At 47.8% G+C, this 21,697-nt stretch overlaps 3 protein-coding genes and 1 pseudogene across 3 annotated transcripts; 2 read left to right on the top strand and 2 right to left on the bottom strand.

Annotated features, from left to right (window-relative positions):
- The first annotated feature begins 227 nt into the window (after positions 1–227).
- VAT1 (vesicle amine transport 1) lies at positions 228–4,650 on the top strand. The gene is made up of 6 exons (XM_008571915.1): positions 228–318; positions 726–933; positions 1,297–1,467; positions 1,570–1,659; positions 2,694–2,935; positions 3,098–4,650. Exons 2-6 carry the CDS (start codon positions 741–743, stop codon positions 3,176–3,178), a joined length of 777 nt encoding a protein of 258 aa, XP_008570137.1. The 5' UTR covers positions 228–318; positions 726–740; the 3' UTR covers positions 3,179–4,650.
- Positions 4,651–4,771: 121 nt separating this feature from the next.
- Positions 4,772–15,455, bottom strand: IFI35 (interferon-induced protein 35). The gene is made up of 7 exons (XM_008571914.1): positions 15,318–15,455; positions 6,565–6,663; positions 6,034–6,181; positions 5,853–5,959; positions 5,565–5,751; positions 5,347–5,453; positions 4,772–5,123 (listed from the first exon to the last, which is right to left on the bottom strand). The coding sequence occupies exons 1-7, from the start codon at positions 15,336–15,338 to the stop codon at positions 4,932–4,934; spliced, it is 861 nt and encodes a 286-aa protein (XP_008570136.1). The 5' UTR covers positions 15,339–15,455; the 3' UTR covers positions 4,772–4,931.
- A 2,247-nt stretch (positions 15,456–17,702) lies between these two features.
- RPL27 (ribosomal protein L27) lies at positions 17,703–20,273 on the bottom strand. Its single transcript, XM_008571913.1, has 5 exons — positions 20,236–20,273; positions 19,879–19,961; positions 18,978–19,147; positions 17,909–18,019; positions 17,703–17,792 (listed from the first exon to the last, which is right to left on the bottom strand). Exons 2-5 carry the CDS (start codon positions 19,957–19,959, stop codon positions 17,744–17,746), a joined length of 411 nt encoding a protein of 136 aa, XP_008570135.1. The 5' UTR covers positions 19,960–19,961; positions 20,236–20,273; the 3' UTR covers positions 17,703–17,743.
- A 697-nt stretch (positions 20,274–20,970) lies between these two features.
- On the top strand, positions 20,971–21,282 carry LOC103589860 (annotated as a pseudogene).
- The last annotated feature ends 415 nt before the right edge of the window (positions 21,283–21,697 follow it).

The following is a 21,697-nucleotide window of genomic DNA, read 5'->3' as shown; positions in this document are numbered from 1 at the left end:
TTTTTTAAAAAAAAAAAAAAAAAAAAAAAATCACTGAATGGACTGGCCTGTGGCTCACTTGGGAGAATGTGATGCTGATAACACCAAGTCAAGGGTTAAGCTCCCCTTACCAGTCATCTTTAAAAAAAGAAAAATCACTGGATGATTCTTTTCCGTTTAATGCTCATAACTGCCCTAATCTACAGATAAGAAAACGGGGGCTCAAAATGGTTAAATAATTTTTATTTTGCCTAAGGTCACACTGTCAGTAAACATGGAACCCATTTTTGTAACCAAAGCTGTTTGATCTCTTCAGTAACACTTCATCCTGCCCTAACTGTAAGCTTCTTGCATGCAGGGATCTTACACAATGGCGGGTTGTAAGATTAATATGAGGGTACTTCAAAAAGTTCATGGAAAAATAGAATTAAAAGATAATATAGGGCTGGCTGGTTAGCTCAGTGGGTTAGAACACGGTATTATAACACTAATGTCAAGGGTTTGGATCCCCCTATGGCCAGCCACACGTAAAAAAAAAAAAAATTTTTTTTTTTTAAACAGACAATACAAATCTTTCCATGAACTTTTTGAAGATCCTCTCATATGTAAAGCACTTGGAATAGGGCCTGGCCCTCAGTAGACACTTAATAAAGATAAGTTGCTATTGCTGTTGATGATGTGATTATTATTATTACCATCACTGCTACTGCTGCTTCTACTGTACTTTGTCTCTTCCATTCTTCAAGGCAGGGGACCGGGTGATGGTATTGAACCGATCGGGGATGTGGCAGGAGGAGGTGACTGTGCCCTCAGCCCACACATTCCTGATGCCTGAGGCCATGACATTTGAAGAAGCTGCTGCCTTGCTGGTCAATTACATCACAGCCTACATGGTCCTCTTTGACTTTGGCAACCTACGGCCTGGCCACAGCGTTTTGGTACACATGGCTGCAGGTGACAGGTCCCCTCCCCTTATACCCCCTCCTTACCCGACCCAGATTTCCTTCCAGGCCCCTCTCTGCAGCCTGTCTGGATTGTTGATCATGGCAACAACAGGCAGGCTGCCTTGGCCTGTGGTGCCCAGAGGCTTCTGCACTGTAGTTGCCATGGTAACATTAAGGCACCAGGTCCAGACTGGTGTGCTATCCTTAGCAGTGTGTCTTCCCCTCCCCCTAGTTCTCAATCATGAAGATTGGACATGGGTCCCCATATGACCCTAAGGCAAATGAAGGTGACAGGCTGGGTCCTTGGGAAGCTAGAATGGAGAGTTGTGGCTGGGTAACCCCATAGCTCCTACACATGGGTGTCTTGCTGCAGGGGGTGTGGGGATGGCAGCCGTGCAGCTGTGCCGTACAGTGGAGAATGTGACAGTGTTCGGAACAGCCTCAGCCAGCAAGCATGAGACACTGAGGGAGAATGGGGTCACGCACCCCATTGACTACCACACAACTGACTACGTGGATGAGATCAAGAAGATCTCTCCCAAAGGTGCGGGGCAGAGTATGGGAGGAGGTAGGGTGGCACAGGACAGGGAGGGGTCTCCTGATCTGTGGATCTTAATGCTGTTCCTGGGTTCCCCTGCTGTTACAGGAGTGGACATCGTCATGGACCCCCTGGGCGGGTCAGATACTGCCAAGGGCTATAACCTCCTCAAACCCATGGGCAAAGTCATCACCTATGGTGAGTTAGTGGGGATGGAGAGAGAATGTTAGGGGCAGGGGAGTCTAAGGGGTGGGATATAGGGGCCCATGGCTTTTGAACGAAGAAAAGTCGGGGACTTGGGTGCTCTGTATACAGCATCAAGGTTAGGAACAGTCTGGTATATTAGTGCTCTGAATACAGGTGCTCTGTAGAGAGCATCAGGGTTAGGAAAGTTCCTGTATGTTAGTGCTGTGTGTACAGGTGCTCTGAATATAGGTGCTCTGTAGAGAGCATCAGGATTAGAAAAGATCCTGTTTGTCACTACATAGCATTCAGATTGCTGCCTGCTGCGTGCCAGCTACTTTCATGGTTTGTCACAACTTTTTTTTTTCCTTTTTTTGTCTTTTTTCGTGTCCGGCAACGGACCGCAACCCTCAGTNCCTGTGTGCCAGCTACTTTCATGGTTTGTCACAACTTTTTTTTTTCCTTTTTTTTGTCTTTTTTCGTGTCCGGCAACGGACCGCAACCCTCAGTGTCGCGCCCGTACCGCACCGGTAGCAGTGCGCCACCGGGCCGGCCCTTGTCACAACTTTTCATTTGAGTCATACTAAGTTCAGTATTCTGTCTGTGCTCCTGTTTGGGGATTATTCCTGATCAACCAGTCTGCTTTCCTTCTGTCCTTCCTCCCTGGGCTTCTTGGGCAAGAAGCATTTTCATTTAAAAAAGTATTTCACAGAAAAAATAAACAAAAAAAGATTAGAGCACTTTTTGAATCAGCTGGAGTTGGTCTGGGCCTGGTAACCAGCATGTTGGGGATTATCCTGACTGTCGCTCCCTGGCAATGATGCAGATAATTGCAAGGGACCACGGGGAGCAGACAAGCATGGATTCAGACATACAAGGATGTGCCGGGCACCTGGATTCACAGGCTGTCAGCACCACGCTCATCCAGTGAGCAAACCGGCCATCCCTATATGGGATCCGAACCCGTGGCCTTGGTGTTATCTGCACCGCACTCTACCCAGTGAGCCACAGGCCGACCCTGGATTCACAGGCTGTCACTTGTCCCTCAGGAATGGCCAACCTGCTGACAGGCCCTAAGCGGAATCTGATGGCCCTGGCTCGTACATGGTGGAACCAGTTCAGTGTGACAGCTCTGCAGCTGCTGCAGGCCAACCGGGCTGTGTGTGGCTTCCACCTGGGCTGTCTGGATGGTGAGGTGGAGCTGATCAGTAGTGTGGTTGCCCGCCTCCTGGCTCTGTACAACCAGGGCCACATCAAACCCCACATTGACTCGGTCTGGCCCTTTGAGAAGGTGAGTGCGGTGACTTTGCAGGGAGAGCCTGGGTAGAGTTCATGAAGGCCGGGGTTCCCAGGGGAAGATTCCTGGGGATGAGGAGGGCTGCCTCCTTTCTACTGGCTCTTATTGGATGGGGGCCGGATAGCATTGGGTGCAGAGTCTTCTCTTTCTCTCTAGGTGGCTGATGCCATGAAGCAGATGCAGGAGAAGAAGAATGTGGGCAAGGTCCTCCTGGTTCCTGGGCCAGACAAGAACTAGGGTGTGGGGCTGTGGGACCTTGAGACCTGGGAAGAGAGAGGTTGGGAAGCCCTGTTCTGCTGACCATCAGACTCCGATTTCAGCCTCTGTCATGATGCTCTGCCCTCCCTCCCCTGAAGGTCTCTGTGGTGATGACTGCTCCCTGTCCCATTCTTTCTCTTTGGTCAGGGCTGCCCCCTCCCACTTCCTGCTCTTAGAAGAGGTTGGGAAGTGACCACTTGGATGTCTGGGCCTTGCCAAGGGGACAGGGAGGGTCAGAGGCAGGCCGCCTGCTTCCTGCCCCCACCCTTTCCCTGGGCCTGCTGTGCTGCTTTTGTGCCAAGGTTAGCCAGTCCCTCCCCATCCTGCTCTGTGTACTTCCGTCTCAGCCTTGTCTTCCCTCCCGCCCCTGTTCTAACACCTCCCCAAAGAATTGAAATGTCAGCTCAGGAAATGGGGCCAATCTGTGTGAATTGAGCATGTACCTGTCTCTCCCTAGTGTCCCTTCAGCCCGGGCTGACCAGCACCCACCTCTGGGCTTGACTAGTCCCCAATCTTGTTCTGTCTCCAGCTTCTTAAGCACAATTGGGCTTCTTCCACCTGCTTTTCTGCCATTAACCAAGGTTGCCTCTTACAAGGGCAGGAATCAGACCTACTCCCCTAGGTCATGGCTCTGGGAGGGATACAGAGCCACACACCTTCACCCCCTTCACTGAGTTCTCTGGATTTGTTCTCAGTGCCTTAGCAATGGAAAACCCATGCCGGTCGGGGGGGGAGGGGGTCTCTGTGTCCCACCTCCTTCTCCACCCCTGTACTCCCCAGTGCCTTCCTTGTTTTGGTGGACCTGGGGTTTTACTCTTCCCCAGTCCCACAACACTGCCAAAAATCTGTGTATATGCCAGTGAGGGTGGGGGCAGCCCCTAGCCCTGAGGTCAGGGCAAAAGCAGCTGCCCTCACTGTGGTCCATGCCATGTCCTGTCTCTGTCGGTGGTTGAGGAGAAAGAGGCGGAGAGCTTTCTCAGCCTCGCAGATAAGTGTGCCATTTACCAGCCGGAGCTCTGAGAGGCAGTTCTGCCTGTTTCTTGTTCTGGGACCAAAGTAAAAATCGATGCACATTCCCCTTGCAGTCAAGGGAGGCCCCACTGCCTTCTCAGAGCAAGGGAGGCAGCTTTTCAAACTCATCCCCAAACTTTGTTTACATGGGTGGGGAGATGGAGCAGGGGAATAAAGAGGGGGGTAGGTAGTTCCTGGGCTGCTGGAACCAAAGTGGGGACTTCCTGGAGTGGGGATGTAACCCCTTCTGCCTGCTGAGCTGGGATTAGGGAGGGTTACTGCCACAGCCATTGCCAGTGGGAGGTGGGGGAACAGGCTCAGCCTCTTCATTGTCTAAATGAGGCCTAAACATGTGAAGTGCGATTTCTGCTTTTGTGTACCCCCCACCCCATTACCACAGCTGCCTTTGTGTTTGTGTCAATAAAAAGCCAAACCCTGGATCCTGCCTCTGAGAGTGGAGGGGAAGGTGAGCTCGTGGAAGGCCAGGGTTTCTTCCCTCCCCCACAGCCTCCTTCCATGCAGAAATCAAGTTTTCTTTCATGAATGAAATAAGGAAGGACATCATGTCATACAGGCACTTTTACTGTTCTTGGGCAGCATTTTGAAGCCTGGAATCCCTGCCCCCTGTTGGTGGGCATAAAGATCCCTTACACTCGTGCACCAACTCCAGCCCAACTTGAGAACCCTGGCAGACAGGTGGGGTGATGAGAAGGGTGGTCCCCTAGCCTGACTCGGAGGTGAAGACTGCCAGGCCCTGCTGTCCTGGGGGCACAACAGTCAGGGCAGCCACCTCCCCACCCCCACGGGTGGGCTTCTGGAAGTGGATCTCCAAGATGTCATGCAGCTCTGGGCCATCCAGGACATCAGGAATGTTGAGCACCAGCACTGAGCTGGGCACTAGCTGGAAGCTGATCTAGAGAAGGAGCCAAGAGATGGCAAAGGCTCATTGGAGTAAAGGGCTGGGGGTGGGGGGTGGGGTGCAGACAGTGCCCCATGGGAGTATGGGAGGGGTGAGGGGGCCTGGAGAGGCTGGGGTGGGTAGGTCAGTGGGGTTTGGCAGCTCTGATCCTTGGGCAAGTTTCTGGCAGACAGAAGGGTTACCTGGATTGGCCCCCATTCTCCATCTTCCCACTTACCTCAGCCTTCTGGATATCCCCACTCATGTAGGGAGAGACTCTCAGAGGGACTTGCTGCCCACCCAGTGGCACTCTGAACTCACCAATCTGGCACAGGTTCTGGGCCACTGTGGGGAACAGGGAGGGGTGGACCTTTAGCATCAAGCCCTGTCCTTTCCTGTGGCCTCATGCACCTCATACCCTAATCTCCCTTGCAGGAGGCCCCACAGGGCCATCACCTTTGTCTGTAGCAAAGCCCAGCATGACACTCCCTTGCAGCAGTTCCCGAATCTCCACATCACCACCCCCGTTCTTAGCCTTGCCAAAGAAGATCTCCAGCTTGTCGAGCAGCTCCTCCTCACTCAGCCTGAGTCCAGCTGGAAAACCACTGACCAACACCCTGTGGCCACTCATCTGGCTGGCCACCTAGGGGGAGACAGGAGGGAGTGGTCTCAGGCGCAGCCCCACTTCCCCATGCCCAGGTGTATGTACCCTTTGCATGTCCCAGCACACTGCCATTCTGTCACCTGGATGGTGGTCACCATGGGTAGCTCCAAGGGCTGGACCTGCACCCGCAGCCGGCACTCTTCCATGTCAATCTTATGCTCCTTTTGCTGCAGCACCTGCTCAGCCACTGGGTGGTGGGATGACAGGCTCAGTACTGTGAAGCCTCCCAGCCTTTCTCCTCAGACTCCCACAGGAACTTACCTTTGGGGTCATCAAAGGTAATCAGAGCAGAGCCTCCAGGCAGAGGGCAGCAGATCCGCAGGTTGGAAACCAAAGACTTGGGCACTTCCCTGCCCTGCTGAGTGTGTCCTCGGAATACCAAGGGGACCTCAGGCCCTGAGAATGAAACCTGGAGGTGGGGAAGGGGAGGCAGATACAGCACTCAAGAGTAGGGGAGTTCCCCGCTCCCTCCCAGGAGCACCCCCAATTCCATTCGGTTGATGCTAAGTGCCAGGACTGAATACATTTACTGAGAGAAGAGCTAGGTTACTCAGTGGATGAAGTCAGCTCAGGCCCATAGTGGGCACTTTACATACAAGACCTTAGTTTGTCCTCACACGAGCCTGGGAGGTAGGTATCTCTAAAGAGTATCTCTAAAGACGAGAAAACCAAGATCCGGAGAGTTCAAGTACCATATTCAAGGTCACACAGCAAGGAAGTGACAGGGCCAGGAGTACAACTAAGAACTCTCCAGCTCTTTTCTATGAAACCATATCCTGTCTCCCACCTTACCTTGTCTTTGGGGGAGTCCCTGAGCATCTTTTTCAGCTCCTGCAGCTCCTGCAGTCTCATCCTTAGTTTGGCCTGCTCCTCCTGAAGGGCGCGGAGGGCCTATTAGTGCAGAAGGGAACAACCAGATTTCTACCTGCCTTTCCAGAGGATAAATGAGCCCAGGAGAAGATGCGCCTATTCTGGATTCTCTAAGAAGAGTTGATGCTCAGCCCAAGAACAACCCAACCCCTCTACACTGCCCTGGGCTGGTCCTGGCCCACTCCACCCACAGCTGGGCTGGCCTCATTTCAGCTGCTCTGGGAAGGGCAGGAGGCTTTGTAGCAGCCATGGCTGGTCTGTTCCTGCAAATCTAGAGCTTAATCGGCACTGATTGAGCTCCTGCTATGAGGTGCTGGGCACTGACACAGGGCAGTGGAAGATAAGGGACCAGTCCCCAGGCCTATACAAAACAATACCCAAGACAGTATGTGGTCACATGACTGATCATGAAATGCATCGGGTGTTGGTGTTTGGAGGAGGGATAGTCCCACAGGGGTTAACACAACTAGGGAGGCCTCCAGGAAGAATGGGGGCTTAGAGTTGCAAAATGGCATAATATTATTAGCTAACACTTACTAAGTACTTACTATATGCCAGGCACTGTGCTAGGCCCTTTGTATGGATTACATCAATTCTCACAACAGCCCTATAAGATAGAAACCCTCTTATCCTTAGTTTACAGATGAAGAAACTAAAGTTTAGAGAGATTAACTGACTTGCCCAAAGTCATTTGGCCCTGGTACGTCTGACTCCAGTCCCCACCCTGCTAACCTGTGCTTTACAGGGAAGAAATCAAGCCCAGAGTGGGGAAGTAACTTAGCCATCTCCTAGCTTTCCTTTCACTGCCACACTTTCCACTGTACCAAGCAGCCTGTCAGGCTGGGTGTGACTTGGAGTGGATCCAGGGAGAGCTGACAACATAGGCAGGGAAATGACAACAGGGATACAAATAAATGCACCTTTGTTTGTGGGAAGAAGCAGACAGCTCCATGGCAGAATTCATCCTGTGGTTAGGAAACCTGATAAATAAGGTCAGCTCAGAGAAATGTGAGCTCACTTGGGAAGACGGGACTCTGCTCTACTTGTCTCTGCATCCCCAGGGTCCAGCAGAGTCCCTGGCACAAAACAGGTGTGTTGAATGAATGAATGAATGGCAAGATGGGAGCGTGTTCTAGACGGCATTGAAGAAATTCAGTGTGAGTTTGTTTTATTTTAAGCAGAGAAAAACTCGAGCTTCACCAACTTATGCTGGTTTATGAATAGTGAAAAAGGTCCCTAGTTGTTTATATTTCTGTAAATTGGAGGTTGCAAACTCAGTGCCTTTAAGGGCCAGTTAGATGACATCAGTGAGTCAAAGGAGCCATATAATAAAATAGGGAGTTGTGGGGACTCTGACAAACTGGAGAGAGTAAGTCCTTGCTCAAGTGAGCAACTTCTTCTCAGCTCTAACCCAGTTTTTCCCCATGGGAATTTGTTCCAATTTTATACCTTTTTAATTGGTATTTTATAAAACACCAATTTTATACCTTCCCAATTTTAAGGGAAATCAGAAATCTGGATTTTTATTTGAAAAAGACACCTCTATTTATAAAATATATGTATGATGCTGATAACACCGAGATCCAGGATTCAATCCCTGTACCTGCCAGTCTCCAAAAACACACACACAAAAAAACAAATTTAAAAATATGAAAAATTAAATACATTAGGGGGCTGGATTCAGTCCTCAGTCTGTATCTATACTCACAGTACTTCTGCTTTAAATCTTGACCTCATTGCACATAGTTTTTGAAAGTCTAGTAATGGGCGATGGTACTTAATATTTATAATCGATAGCTTAATAACTTCTTTTTTTTGGGTGGCTGGTCGGTATAAGGATAGAACCCTTGGCCTTCGTGCTATTAGCACCATGCTCTAACCAACTGAGCTAATTGGCCAGGCCTTCAACAGAATTTCTTTTTTTTTTAATTATTTTTTTTTCCTTTTTTTTTTTGTCTTTTTTCGTGTCCGGCAATGGACCGCAACCCTCAGTGTCGCACCCGCACCGGACCGGGACCGGCAACGGGATCGCAACCCTCGGTGCTGCGCCTGCCCCTCGCTCAGCCAGTGAGCGGGAACCGGTCTGTATGTGGGATCCGAACCCTCGGCGGGAGCGCCACCGCGCTCCCAAGAGGCGCACTGTAGCAGTGCGCCACCGGGCTGGCCCTTCAACAGAATTTCTTAATCAACAGTTCAAGCCTGGGAGTTCAGATGGGGAACTAGTGAAGATACCCGACAGGGAGAAGGAGGTGACAGAAGCGGTGTTTAAAACAGATCAGTCTGGAAGTGAAGGCAGGACTGGAACAGGAACCTTGGAGTGAGGAAAACAAATCCAGACTCTGTGGCTCTAGTTCTGACTGAGGAGGGCTGGCCGTTTAGTTCACTTGGGAGAGTGTGGTACTAACACCAAAGTCCAGGGTTCGGATCCCCGTACTGGCCAGCTGCCAAAAATAAATAAATAAAGAAGAAGAATTCTGAACAATGAGACAGGAGCTAACCCTGGCTTCCAGCAGTGACCACAGAAGCAACATGTGCAGATGAGTGCATTTCACGAGGAGAAGCCTCAAGACTCTCATGGAGTTTTGCATTAAGGAGATAGAGGGGGACAAGACGGACACAACACCAAGGTTTCAGACCTCGGTGTCCCAGAGTTTTGTATGAGGGCACTTCAAAAAGTTCACGGGGGCTGGCCGGTTATCTTAGTTACCTTATCTTAGTTATCTTGGTAGAGCGTGGTGTTATAACACAAAGGTCAAGGTTCAGATCCCCGTACTGGCCAACGGCAAAAAAAAAAAAAAGTTCATGGAAAGATCCATATTATCTTTCAAATCTATTTTTCCACGAACTTTTTGAAGAACCCTTGTATAATGCCACTGACCCAGCAAGTAAGGGAAGCGTGCCAGTGGTTACTGAGGGCCTGCTATGTGCCAGGCACAGTCAGACTCCATCTCACTCAAATATCACAAAACCACCTCCTATCCCCAGCTCCCCACTGAAACGTCTCTCTCAAAGAACCTTCTAAGAACAACACAGGCTAATAGTAGTCACTTACTTGAATTCAACTGTACATGCTGTTTATTTACATAACATGACAACATGGTTCCTACATGCAAACCAACTTAGGTGGTCAACTGAAAAAATTGTGATCTGTTCTATACTGAGCTCATTGAGAGATTGTAAATTATGGCAACTTTAGGGGTGACTTAATGGATTTCAACTTAATTTTGAATACATACATTTCTCTGCCTTACTTGAGTTTAGAACCTAACTAATTGGGCCGGCCTGTGGCTCACTCGGTAGAGTGTGGTGCTGATAGCACCAAGGCCGCGGGTTCAGATCCTATATAGGGATAGCCGGTTGGCTCACTGGCTGAGCGTGGTGCTGACAACACCAAGCCAAGGGTTGAGATCCCCTTACCGGTCATCTTTAAAAAAAAAAAAAAGAACCTAACTAACTACCCCATAAGATAAAATCGCATGCTATTTATGTTCATCATGGGAGTATTAGGAGGCAGTTTAGCATAACTGTTAAGAGCACAAACCCTGGAGCCAAAACTCCTGGGCATACATCCAGCCTCTCTTAAGACCATGGGTAAGTTGTTTAACTCTCTGTGCCTTAATTTCCTCATCTTTAAAATGCGCATAATAGCAATTTCCACTTATATATAATTTTGTTCAGAACAGTGGTGCTTGGCACATAATAAGTGCTAAGTTAAATGTCTTCCATTTTAAGGCTGGCTGGGGGCTGGCCGGCTAGCTCACTTGGGAGAGTGTGGTGCTGATAACACCAAGGTCAAGGGTTCGGATCCTCACACTAGCCAGCCGTGAAAATATAAGTAAATTTTATTAATTTTTTTGGCAGCTGGCCAGTAAGGGGATCCAAAACCCTTGACCTTAGTGTTACAAGGCAGCACTCTAACCAATGCTTTCTATTTTAATAATCCCCATCTTATTAATGAGGAACCTGAGGTTCATCGAGGGTAACTAATGAGCCCAAATCAGTCAAACCCAAATCTTTTTATCTCCAAAGACAACTTGATACTACATTGCTTTTTCTAAAGACAAAGAAATTGGCAAGGTGCAATGAGGTCATTTTAGAGATTTGTGTTTGGGGTGATGATTAGACCTACAAAGGCAGAGCAGGCCATTGAAGACACATAGGGTCAGGGACAGGACGTGGTGGACAGCACTCTTGGTTGGAGCAGCATGCAGTGATGGTCACAGGCCTAGAGGATGGATGAGCTCTTTGAAGGACAGAGCCTTAAAAATGTCGGGCCGGCCCGGTGGCGCACTGGATAGTGTGCCGCTTGGGAGGCGCGGCGGCGCTCCTGCCCGAGGGTTTGGATCCCACATGCAGGCCGGTTCCCGCTCACTGGCTGAGCGAGGCGCGGGAGCAACACCGAGGGTTGCGATCCCGTTGCCGGTCCCCGGTCCGGTACGGGGGCGACACTGAGGGTTGCGATCCGTTGCCGGACACGGAAAAAAGACAAAAGAAAAAAAAAAAAAAAAAATGTAGTCTTCGAGGATATTTAGTCTCGGGTCAGGAGAGACAAAGGAATGCAGAGAAGAAAGAGAAAGCCTGGTCAGAGATAAGCAGTGCTAGGGCTGGTGTCACAGGCACAAAGGAGGGGAGATGAAACAGGTGTAAGAAAAGCAGGGCTATGAGAAGGCCACTGCTCACTTCTCATTCAACAAGTCACAGCTACTGAGCGTCTACTATGTGCCAGGCCCCGTTCTGAGCTCTAGGGGTGCAGCAGTGCACAAAACAGACAAAACTTCCTTGTGGAAGTTTTAGAATGAGTCAGATAATAGAATGAACAAGTAAAATCTACACTTTGTCAGTAGTAAGTGATATGGACAAAAACAAAACAGGAAAGGGAGGACAGAGAGTGTTGGGGTGCAGTTTTAAATGGGGAGATTATGGGCCAAGCCCGTGGCGCACTCGGGAGAGTGCGGCGCTGGGAGCGCAGCAGCACTCCCGCCGCGGGTTTGGATCCTATGTAGGGATGAACAGTGCGCTCACAGCGCTCACTGGCTGAGCGCGGTGCGGCCGGTCTCAAAAAGGACAAAAATAAATAAATAAATAAATAAATGGGGAGATCAGAGGAGGCCTCTGTGAGATGATATCTGATCACATACTTGAAGGTGATGAAGGAACAATCCATGTGTACATCTGGGAGGAAGTTCTATGCAGACAGAATAGCAAGATCAAAGGCCCTGAGGTGGGAGCCTGTCAGGTGTATTTGAGGAAGAGGAAGGAGGCCGACAAGGCTGGAGCACAGAGGGTATAAGGGGAGAGTGGCTGCAGATGAAGCTAGAGAGGGACTGGGGTCAGACTGTGCAGGGCCTTTAACTGATGTGAGATGGGAAGCCATAGGCAGGCTTAAGTTTTAATGGGATTACTCGGCTGTTGCGTGAATAAACTGATGTGGAGAAAGGGCACAAGCAGGGAGACCACTTAAGAGGCTATTACGGCATCCAGGTGAGTGACGGTGATGGTTTGGACCGGATGGTAACAGTGGAGGTGGTGAAGAGCAGTGACAGTCTAGACTGACTGAAGTTGCTGACTGATTGAAAGAAGGATGTGGAAGAAAGGAAGAATGTGGGATGACGCCAAGCTTTTCGGCCTGAGCAACTGAAAAGAAGAAGAGACATTTGCTGCAAAGAGGAAGATTGTGGGTGGAAGAGATTTGGGACAGAAGATTAGGGCTTTGTTTTGACCAGGTTAGGCATTAAGTGCCTCTATATGAAGATACCCCAGTAGAAATGTGTTGTGGCAGTTGCTTCTATTGATCTCACATTCAGGGAAGAGGTTTAGGCCGGCAATATAAATCTGGGATTTGTCCAGGCAGAGAAGATATTTAAAGTTACAAAATTAAATGAAATCCACAAGGGAGAGTTTGTAGACAGAAAGGAGGTCCAAGGGCTGATTTCTGGACCATCCAACACTAGGAGGTCAGGAAAACAGGAAAGAGCCAGCCAAGGAGAAGAGGGAGGAGTGGAATGGGGAGGAAAGTAGCAGGAGCCAGCAGCTGTGCAGGGGCTGCTGCCAAGCCGACCGCCATGAGGAGTGAGAATGACCACTGAGATTTAGCAACCTGGTGGGCATTTGGATTTGGCAATGAAGAAACAGTCCTACTCCTCAGAAGGAAATAGTCAGAAGTTTATGTGCAAGGGCTATTATTTTAGTTTTGTTTACAACAGAAAAAAAATGTGCATGTCCAACAAAAGAGGAATAGCTAAATAAATATGATAAAATATTATGTAACAATTAAAATATATTATTGAAGGGGCCAGCCTGTGGTTCACTCAGGAGAGTGCGGTGCTGACAACACCAAGGCCACGGGTTCGGATCCCTATATAGGGATGGCTGGTTAGCTCACTGGGTGAGCGTGGTGCTGACAACACCAAGCCAAGGGTTGAGATCCCCTTACTGGTCATCTTTAAAAAAAAAAAAAAAAAATTTATGTTTAGCAAAGCCAAGTTACTTGACCTTTGGTCTGTTAAAGTATTCTCAAGTATGCTTTGAGATGTTTTTGTCTATTTTCATAGCGCTCATTTTCAACCTTCACCACAGGAAGAATACATAGGACCTTCGGCAATACATAGACATTAGGAAAAAACTTGATGTCAGGCAGATGGAGGGCTTCACAAATGGTGCACAGAAGCTGTATTTCTTTCCCTCTGTGTTTCCATCTGATTCTCCAACAATGAAGCTCCACAGAGAGCATGTCAGGATTGGGTAAGTCACTTCCATACATGTCAGCTTGGTGTTCTTCTGACATATTGAATTTGAGGTGTGCCATGACTGAGGGTACCAGAGAGAAGCATTTAAGAGCTTTTACATGCTGTTCTGAGAATATATCTTTAAATTCCTGAATAATGTGCTCTGCTGTTGGAATACTTAGGGTTTCTTTATGGTAACTCTCATAGGTTTTTAACAATGTGGAAAAATCCTCACAATAAGCAAAAAAAAGCAAAATATAAGACTGTATGTAAAATATGATCCATATTTTTTTTACTTAAAATTTTTTAATTCATAAGGATATTAATCCATAAAAATGAATTACAAATTCTCGGAAAACAGACAGAAAAATGTTAACAGAGCTTGTCTATTATGAATTTAGTGTGATTAAAAAAATACAGGGGATGGCTGGTTAGCTCAGTTGGTTAGACCGCGGTGTCGTAACCCTAAGGTTGAGGGTTCAGATCCCCATACTGGCCAGCAGGCAAAAAAATCTGTCTGTATAGATATACACAATTTTTTGAACCCACCTTCTTTCCTTTGTTTTCTTTTGGGTATGTGAAGGCCTTTTTTTAAGACCTCTGGCGCCTGACATGGGGATCCAAACCTGTGACCTCTATGCTATAAAGCTGTACTCTAACCAACTGAGCTAACTGGCCAGACCTTATAAAGCCATTTTAAAAGAGCAGTTTTAGCAGAGAGGTAGGAGTGAAGTGGGAGTGGATCAAGATTGTCCCAGGGAACTGGGTTTCTGAAAAGACTGGCAATAATAACATTAACGGGAGAGGGAGGCGGGAGGGAGGTTTCAGTAATGGGACACAATAATCAACCACATTGTATATCGACAAAATAAAATTAAAAAAATATAAAATAAAATAAATAAAGTCCAATCCAAGTGGTGAAAAAAAAATAATAATAACATTAACAATAATGGATACGTATTGAGTGCTCAGTAAGTACTAGAGAGTGGACTAAGTTTTTACTGTATTAAGTTATGGATTATCTAGTTTAATTCCTGAAGTATAATTTTATAGCATAATCTCTATCATTTAATTTTTGCAGGTAGGTATTCTTCTGAGGAAGTGTTAATATCATTCCCATCTTATAGATGAGGAAATGGGATCTAGACTGCAAACTTTGGAAAGACTAAGGATCTGCCCAGGGCCACACAATTGAACAAACCAGGATGTGAAACCAGGCAGGCTGGTTCCAGAACCTGTGGTCTTTCTTACTACATTTGAGGGGCAAGTGAAAAATTTCAAAGTGAGATATCTGTGTATTTGTAACAGATGGAGTAGTATCAGGGAGGGAAAGGCTGAAAAAACTGGAAAAAGAGCAAGATTCATTGAGTGCCTACTGCGTGCCAGGCACTGTGCTAGGCACAGTGAACAGGCTAAACAGGACACTAGTTCTCACACAACTTAGTCTAGCATGAATAGGGGCATTCGTGAGTCAGGAAGGGGTGGACCCCAGCAGACAGAGAGGTTAGTTCTCAGCAGAGGAACACTTCTTCCTGACCCTGGAGAGGGCACAAAGTTAAGTTGAGATGGAAATATAAGAAGGGGGAGAATTTGGGGGAGGAAGATCTCAGGGGATAGGGTGTGTGGCTCATTAGAGCAATTCTTATTTTAGTCACAGAACCCTTTCAGTATCTCATGCAAACTCTCTACAGAAAAACTCACATTCACACAAGGAATTCACAAGCTCCTGTGGTGCAGGTTATAAGAGAATTCTGACTTAAGAGCAAGAGGTTAGAGGACCACCTCCACAGGGGAGAGATAATCCCAACCCTGTATTTCTACTCAGCTCTTCAGCAGGTCTAAGAAATGGGCAGGGAGGGGCTTGGCTGCCAGGCTCTGAGATACCCGCAGGTTCCCAGCCAAGAGAAGTGCTCCTCTCCTTCTCCCCATCCCCACCCCCTCCTCACTTACAGCATCGCAGGTCACCGACATGGGTCTGGGGTCCGTTTGCCAAGAACTGAGGCTTCAGAGCTGGGCACAAAGCAGCAGAGTTGACTACAACTTAACTCTTGCTTGTACCCTCTAAGGGGCTTTGGTCTCCCCCACAACTCCAGCAGGGCCCGGAATACACTTCTGAAGTTCCCGCACACAGCTCTTTCCTTCCACTTTCGTTTCAGTGGAAACCCTGCCCTCTGGTGGCCACACGCCCCCAGCCGGGGCTTCCCCACCCCTGGGAGGAGACTTCCTGGTCTTAGAAATCAACTCCACCCAGCAATGAGGCCTCAGGGGAAGCTACCTCTCAGCAAACGCAAACTGCATGCTGGCCCCAACCATTCTCAGTCAATTCCAGCACAGACACACTGGTAGGAACTGTTTTGTTAATGGGTGTTTTCTGTAGAGCCTAGAATGATGCTGGGCATAAGCAAACATTGATACAATTATTGAGTGAGAAATGCAACCAGGACAGATAGAGCCCATCGCTCAAGCTCACAAAGCTGCAGTAACAGCCAGCATTGAGAGCTGTTTTGTGTGCTCAACACCACTGTTTTACATGAATTAATTTTTCAAAACTCCTTGAAGCTGGTTCTATTTTCTCCATTTTTCAGATAAGAAAACTGAGGCAGATTTAGGAACTTGTCCAAAATCATAATGCTGAGTGAAGCATGTATCTAAACCTGATTTTAACAGTATTTGAATTTAGACCTTCAGACAGAATGGAAAGAACTTGCTAAATTTTCAAAGGAGGGTTTAAATTTAGTTCCATTTTTGTGACCCTGAGTAGGCAAGCTATTCAACAGGAGTCTGTCTCAATGGAGACCCTAATACTTACAAGTAAATAGATTTGAATCAAATTACATATAGCACAGCACATAGTATTTTGTTTCTTAATACTCTCACCTATTACAGGGTTTTTTCCAGTGTTAAATTACTTACCAACCCCATTCTCTCAACCCCTTCCCTGTACCTCTGTCCCAGGTGGAAGTGTGGGGTCAAGTACCAGGCCTGACAAACCAGACTGTTTGAATCCTAGTTTCAGCTAGTGACTTAGAACTGGTTCAGCTGGAGAGCCTATTTCCTTAGTGAAACAGGGCCACAGTTAAGCATACAATGAGAGTGAAGTGCCAAATTATAAGGGCCAGATGTCTTTCCTGCTGCCAGTAAGGCCATTTGGGGAGCTTTCCCTTGCCCCACTGCATGGTTGTTCTGGGCTCAGGCCTTCACCATTGGCATCCATCCCTATCATCCAGAGCAGTTCTCCAGGGTGATCTGGATACCAGCAGCACCAGCAAACTTACTAGAAATGACAACTGGTGCCTGGTCCCTACTCAGGGGCTTTTGGCCGTCACAAGGGAGAGGGGAGGTGTAGCTCAAGTTCTCCTGGTATGTAATGGGTGAAAGCCAGAAATGCTGAACAATTCTGCACAGGGAAAAATAACCTTACCTAAAAATGTCAGGTATAGCTCTTTTAAATAGTTCAGGGCCGGCCCGTGGCTCACCCGGGAGAGTGTGGTGCCGAAACACCAAAGCCACGGGTTCAGATCTCTATATAGGGATGGCTGGTTGGCTCACTTGGGAGAGCGTGGTGCTGACAACTCCAAGTCAAGGGTTAAGATCACCTTACTGGTCATCTTTTTAAATAAAATAAATAAATAACAGTTCAGTAGTTCACACTTATCCATTGAGGGCAGCTAAATTATTACTGGAAATCAGGCCAAGGACAGAAGTACTGCTAAGTCTCGCAAAACCAGATTTAACTTTTATTTATTTATTTATTTTCCCTTTTTGTGTTTTTTCGTGACCGGCAACGGATCGCAACCCTCAGTGTTGCGCCCGTACAGGACCGGGACCGGCAACGGGATCGCAACCCTCGGTGTTGCGCCCACACCTCGCTCAGCCAGTGAGCGGCCGGTCTGTATGTGGGATCCGAACCCTCGGGCGGGAGCGCTGCCACGCTTCCCAAGCGGTGCACTGTAGCAGTGCGCCACCAGGCCGGCCCTAACTTTTATTTTTTTTAAATTTTTTCCTTTTTGTCTTTTTTCGTGACCGGCAACGGATCGCAACCCTCAACCCTCAGTGTCGTGCCCGTACCGGACCGGGACCGGCAACGGGATCGCAACCCTCGGTGTTGCGCCCACACCTCGCTCAGCCAGTGAGCGGCCGGTCTGTATGTGGGATCCGACCCCTCGGCGGGAGCGCCGCCGCGCTCCCAAGCGGGGCACTGTAGCAGTGCGCCACCGGGCTGGCCCCAGATTTAACTTTTATATTGTCCCACAGCCCCTCATCCACCACCCAGTGTCTCTTATCCTATGAACGTTCTCCTTTTCCCACTCTGATAATACATGCAGCAGGCAGACACAGGTTTTTTTCTTTTTAATGACCAAAACAAAAGAAACCATTTAAAACCGAAGCTTCTGGAAGAACCACTTATTCTTGCCCGTCTTGTACCTAGAAGGGGGAAAAAAAAAAAAAAGAACACCAATGAAGAGGAACAGAAAGACAAAATTCTTTTCATGGGGAATAGTGAAAGCACATCCCAACATCCACCACCAAAGCCTACTTACCTCTCTTCAAACTTGACCTTGGCCTCCCGTCGGGCCTTGCGTTTAAGAGCAGGGTCTCTGAAGACGTCCTTGTTGACAACAGTTTTGTCTAAGGGGATATCCACAGAGTACCTGGAGATAATAGTGGAGAGGAAGGATCAGCCCACACACCGCCATGACTTACACACAACCCAGGTCTTCCTGGGACACTGGGGTGTCAGGGTCTGACTCCGTGAGAACAATAGTTAGAGGCTATGCTGAAGTTTTGATGAGATTCTTTGAAAATCCCCAGTTTTAACACTCATTTACATGGATTCAAGCCATAGAAAATTTTCACATTTCACTCTCAATTTTCTGTAAGTACTCTATTTTTCTAGCCGAGAATGTCAAATAAGTCCTTCTTTACTTTCACATGGTAGCTAGCTTAGCTTTCTACATGGAGTCATTTTACTTAGTGTTGTTCAAGTTCTGCCAATGCAGAGCCAGCCTCATTATAACGCAAAAGCTGGGCGGCTAGCTGCCTCCATCTCACTGCCTCCTGGCACCAGAGAAACAGCTCCACACTTAGGTCGGTAAACGAAGAGTAAATGCAGTCCCATTAATGAACCTTAAGTCACAAGCTGCTGAATTATGGCAATTATTGTTCAGGACTCTCTCAATTCTTGTACTTCTTTATAACCCTTCTACCAAGACAGTGCATATGCTGCAGAAAACAGTGAAGAGACCAGGACCAAAGGGCCCAGCAGCTGAGTGAAATTAATTGGGAGAGGTCTGCTTTCACCAACCACTTTTGGTGAAAAATTTCTGCTTTCACTTATTCAACAACCATTTTTGAGTCTATAGTAATTATCTTTGAAGGTGGAAGAGGGCAGACCAGACCCTATCCCTGTATTTACTGTGGATGGAATACAAACCTAACAATCTTTACCCAACATTTGAAGATGCAAGTCTAGAAACCATGGCCAGTTTATAAACTGAAAATGATGTCCTGTCCTGGCACTGGAATGGCTGCAAGATTGTCTCCTTGTTCAGCAGGGCAGAGAGAAAAAAATAATAAAATCACTTCCATTCCCATTCTTGAAAGGCTCACCTTGTGGGCATGAGGTGATTGTAGTTATAAACTTTCACAAAAGATTTGATCTTCGATCTCTTGGCGATTTTCTTCTTTCCCATGGCAGCTGTCACTTTTCGAGGATAGCGGTCAATTCCAGCCACCAGAGCATGGCTGTAGGGGCGGTCTGACGTGCCATCATCAATGTTCTAAATGAACAAGAATTACATTTGTTATTAACTGGGGGTCTATTTAACCCCCGTGCTAGACATGGGGCATGTACAGAAAAACAACCCCTCCCACTCCCCCAGGTCTCCCAGACCCACTACTGTAAGGAGAAAACCCACACAATGCTATGCTAGATGCCCAAAGAGCAACAGGATGGTGTTTATTGCCACCAGGAAGAATCTGGAAAGAAGCAAGAGATGTAAAAGCAACAATAGTTAACAGCCTACAAAACCATAGATAGGAGACCAATAGAGAAGAGCTAAAATATGCTAAGTGACCGTTTGACTAAAAGCAATTTCTCTTCTTACAAAATCCCAGGGGAACCATCCACTACCTGTTTGCGCTAAGGTTAAATTACTGAACGCCTCTATGCCTTAGCAGTAGAAAGGAATCCCTGACAGACACTACAAGGACCTGTAAGGGAGGAAGTAGTGGTAGGCACGTAGCAGGCGTTCAATAAATGTTGGCCGCTATTACTATTATTTAAAGTCTCTTTGGTGGAGAGCGCGTTACGTGTTAGGTGCCCAATTCAACTAGCATTTGTTTTTATTTTGTATTTTCGTCTTTCAAAAGCCGTCACGCAGTCACCACTATCCCAACATGCTCAATGGCTACTGCCCCAAAAGTAGGTCTTGAATTCCAACCCTGCCCGTCCTCCGCAGCTGGCCTGGTCCCCGAGATGCAAGGACGTAGAGGCCCGTGAGGCTGGTACCTTCACGATGACGGCTTTGCGACCGGAGTAGCGTCCGGCCAGGACCAGCACCACTTTCCCGGGTTTCATAAACTTGCCCATTCCTGCAGACAACAAAAAGTAGGGGCCGCTCGGATACCCGTAAACCCAAAGACCCGCTGGACTGACCCCTGCCCGCAAGCCCAAATCTCGGGCCCAGAACTTCAGACTGCTCACTGCCGTCTTGGCCCGGGCCGCCCGCGGACTCCGCTCGCAGCACAGTACCCGTCTCGAAACCGCCAGAGACCTAGGAACGGAACGCGCCCGGGACCGCTCCGCAACTCGACCCCCGGCCGCGGATGGCTGCGGATTGAAAAACCCCACCAAACCTCGACTCACCGGCAGCAGCCTACCCAGTCTTCGGGGGAAAGGAAAGCGGAACACTTCCGCTAACCTTTCACCCCGGGGAGGGGTGACCTAACTTCCGATCCCGCCCCTCAGTCCCACGCGCTTCTGGGGCGGTGCTCAGAATTTGTGTTGCGGGCGGAAGAAGCTCATGAGGGGATAGTAGGGACTGGACGCTCATCTATTTGAATCAAACTTTATTAGCAGTTTCAGCAGTAGACAAGAGCAAAGAAATCCTGTGCCCCGTGTTCGAAAGGAAGAGCACGGAGGTTCCTTGTGCGCGCCGTGTTTTGACCCAGCTGCTCTTCTAGAACTACCTTTGTTGTAGTTCTCTGCTCTGGCGCTAGGAGGAGGACACACTCTGAAATTTACTTTTTTTGCCTTGGAAGACGCAAGGAACAAAATAGGACATTTTACTGGTGCCTACGGTGTGCGCTGTCAGGCGAAAGGAGGGAGAGACCCAGATCAAACGGGCATTTGGCCCCAATATTTAGGGCGATGTCACAGACAGTACGGAATAGAATAAGCATGAGGAAGGTGAAAGAGGAGGGTTACAGCAGCTGTTTACACTGTGCCAGGGCGAGTTAATTTATTTACACACATTATCTGATTTGATCCTCATAACAACACTAGGAGACAGGTACTGTTATTATCTCCATTCCACAACTGTAGAAACTGTAGTTTAGCGTCACGGTGTCGGGCGCCAGATACGCCGCTGCTGCTGTCCCTATGGCCCGTTACAAAGCTGCCGACTTCCCGGAGGTACTTGGAGAAGTCGGGGGTGCTGGGCACGCTGACCTAGGCTTTGGGAGCCTTGTATGAAGAACCAGAGAAACCTGATCGTGCTTTGGATTTTTTAAAGCATCACTTAGGAGCTCCTACCCTAGCAAATCCAGAAATAGAGCTGCTTCTCTTTGCTTCTCTTAGAATTGGCAGAAATGAAACAGAAATATGAAGCTATTGTAGAAGAATATAAAAAACTGAAGCAAAGCTTGCTCAGTGTGAACCACCTGAGGAGGAGAAGCGTGCTGAATAGGATTCTTCTCATTTGAAAAGGCACTGAAAAAATGGTTTTGTAGGGCTTCAATATTTTGTATAGTATATAATCTTTTCTGAACAGATGCTATAGAACTCTTTTAATATGTTAGATTCACCTATCACACTTTAACTGTTATAAACACATATCCTTAGAGTCACTAATAAAAACTCATTATGACTTTTTTTTGAGTCTTAAAGAAGGAGAATCCGAAGTAAATCCCGACAAAAACCTAAACACAGACGTCTAATTCATTACCTTAGAAGGCATTCTGTTTATGAGTCTGATTAGGAATGATGGTACTGGGTGGGTATTTTAGCCAAGGAAGTTTAGCATGTGGCTATTCCTTGGCTTAGTCCAGGATATGAGCACAGGTACAGTACTTCTTTAAAAGGAAAGTGACACTGTTGTTTATATTCC

Source organism: Galeopterus variegatus, unplaced genomic scaffold (assembly GCF_000696425.1).
Source record: "Galeopterus variegatus unplaced genomic scaffold, G_variegatus-3.0.2 Scaffold733, whole genome shotgun sequence".
NCBI lineage: Eukaryota > Metazoa > Chordata > Mammalia > Dermoptera > Cynocephalidae > Galeopterus > Galeopterus variegatus.
Note: the sequence above shows the minus strand (reverse complement) of the source record. Positions and strands in the feature narration are given on the sequence as shown.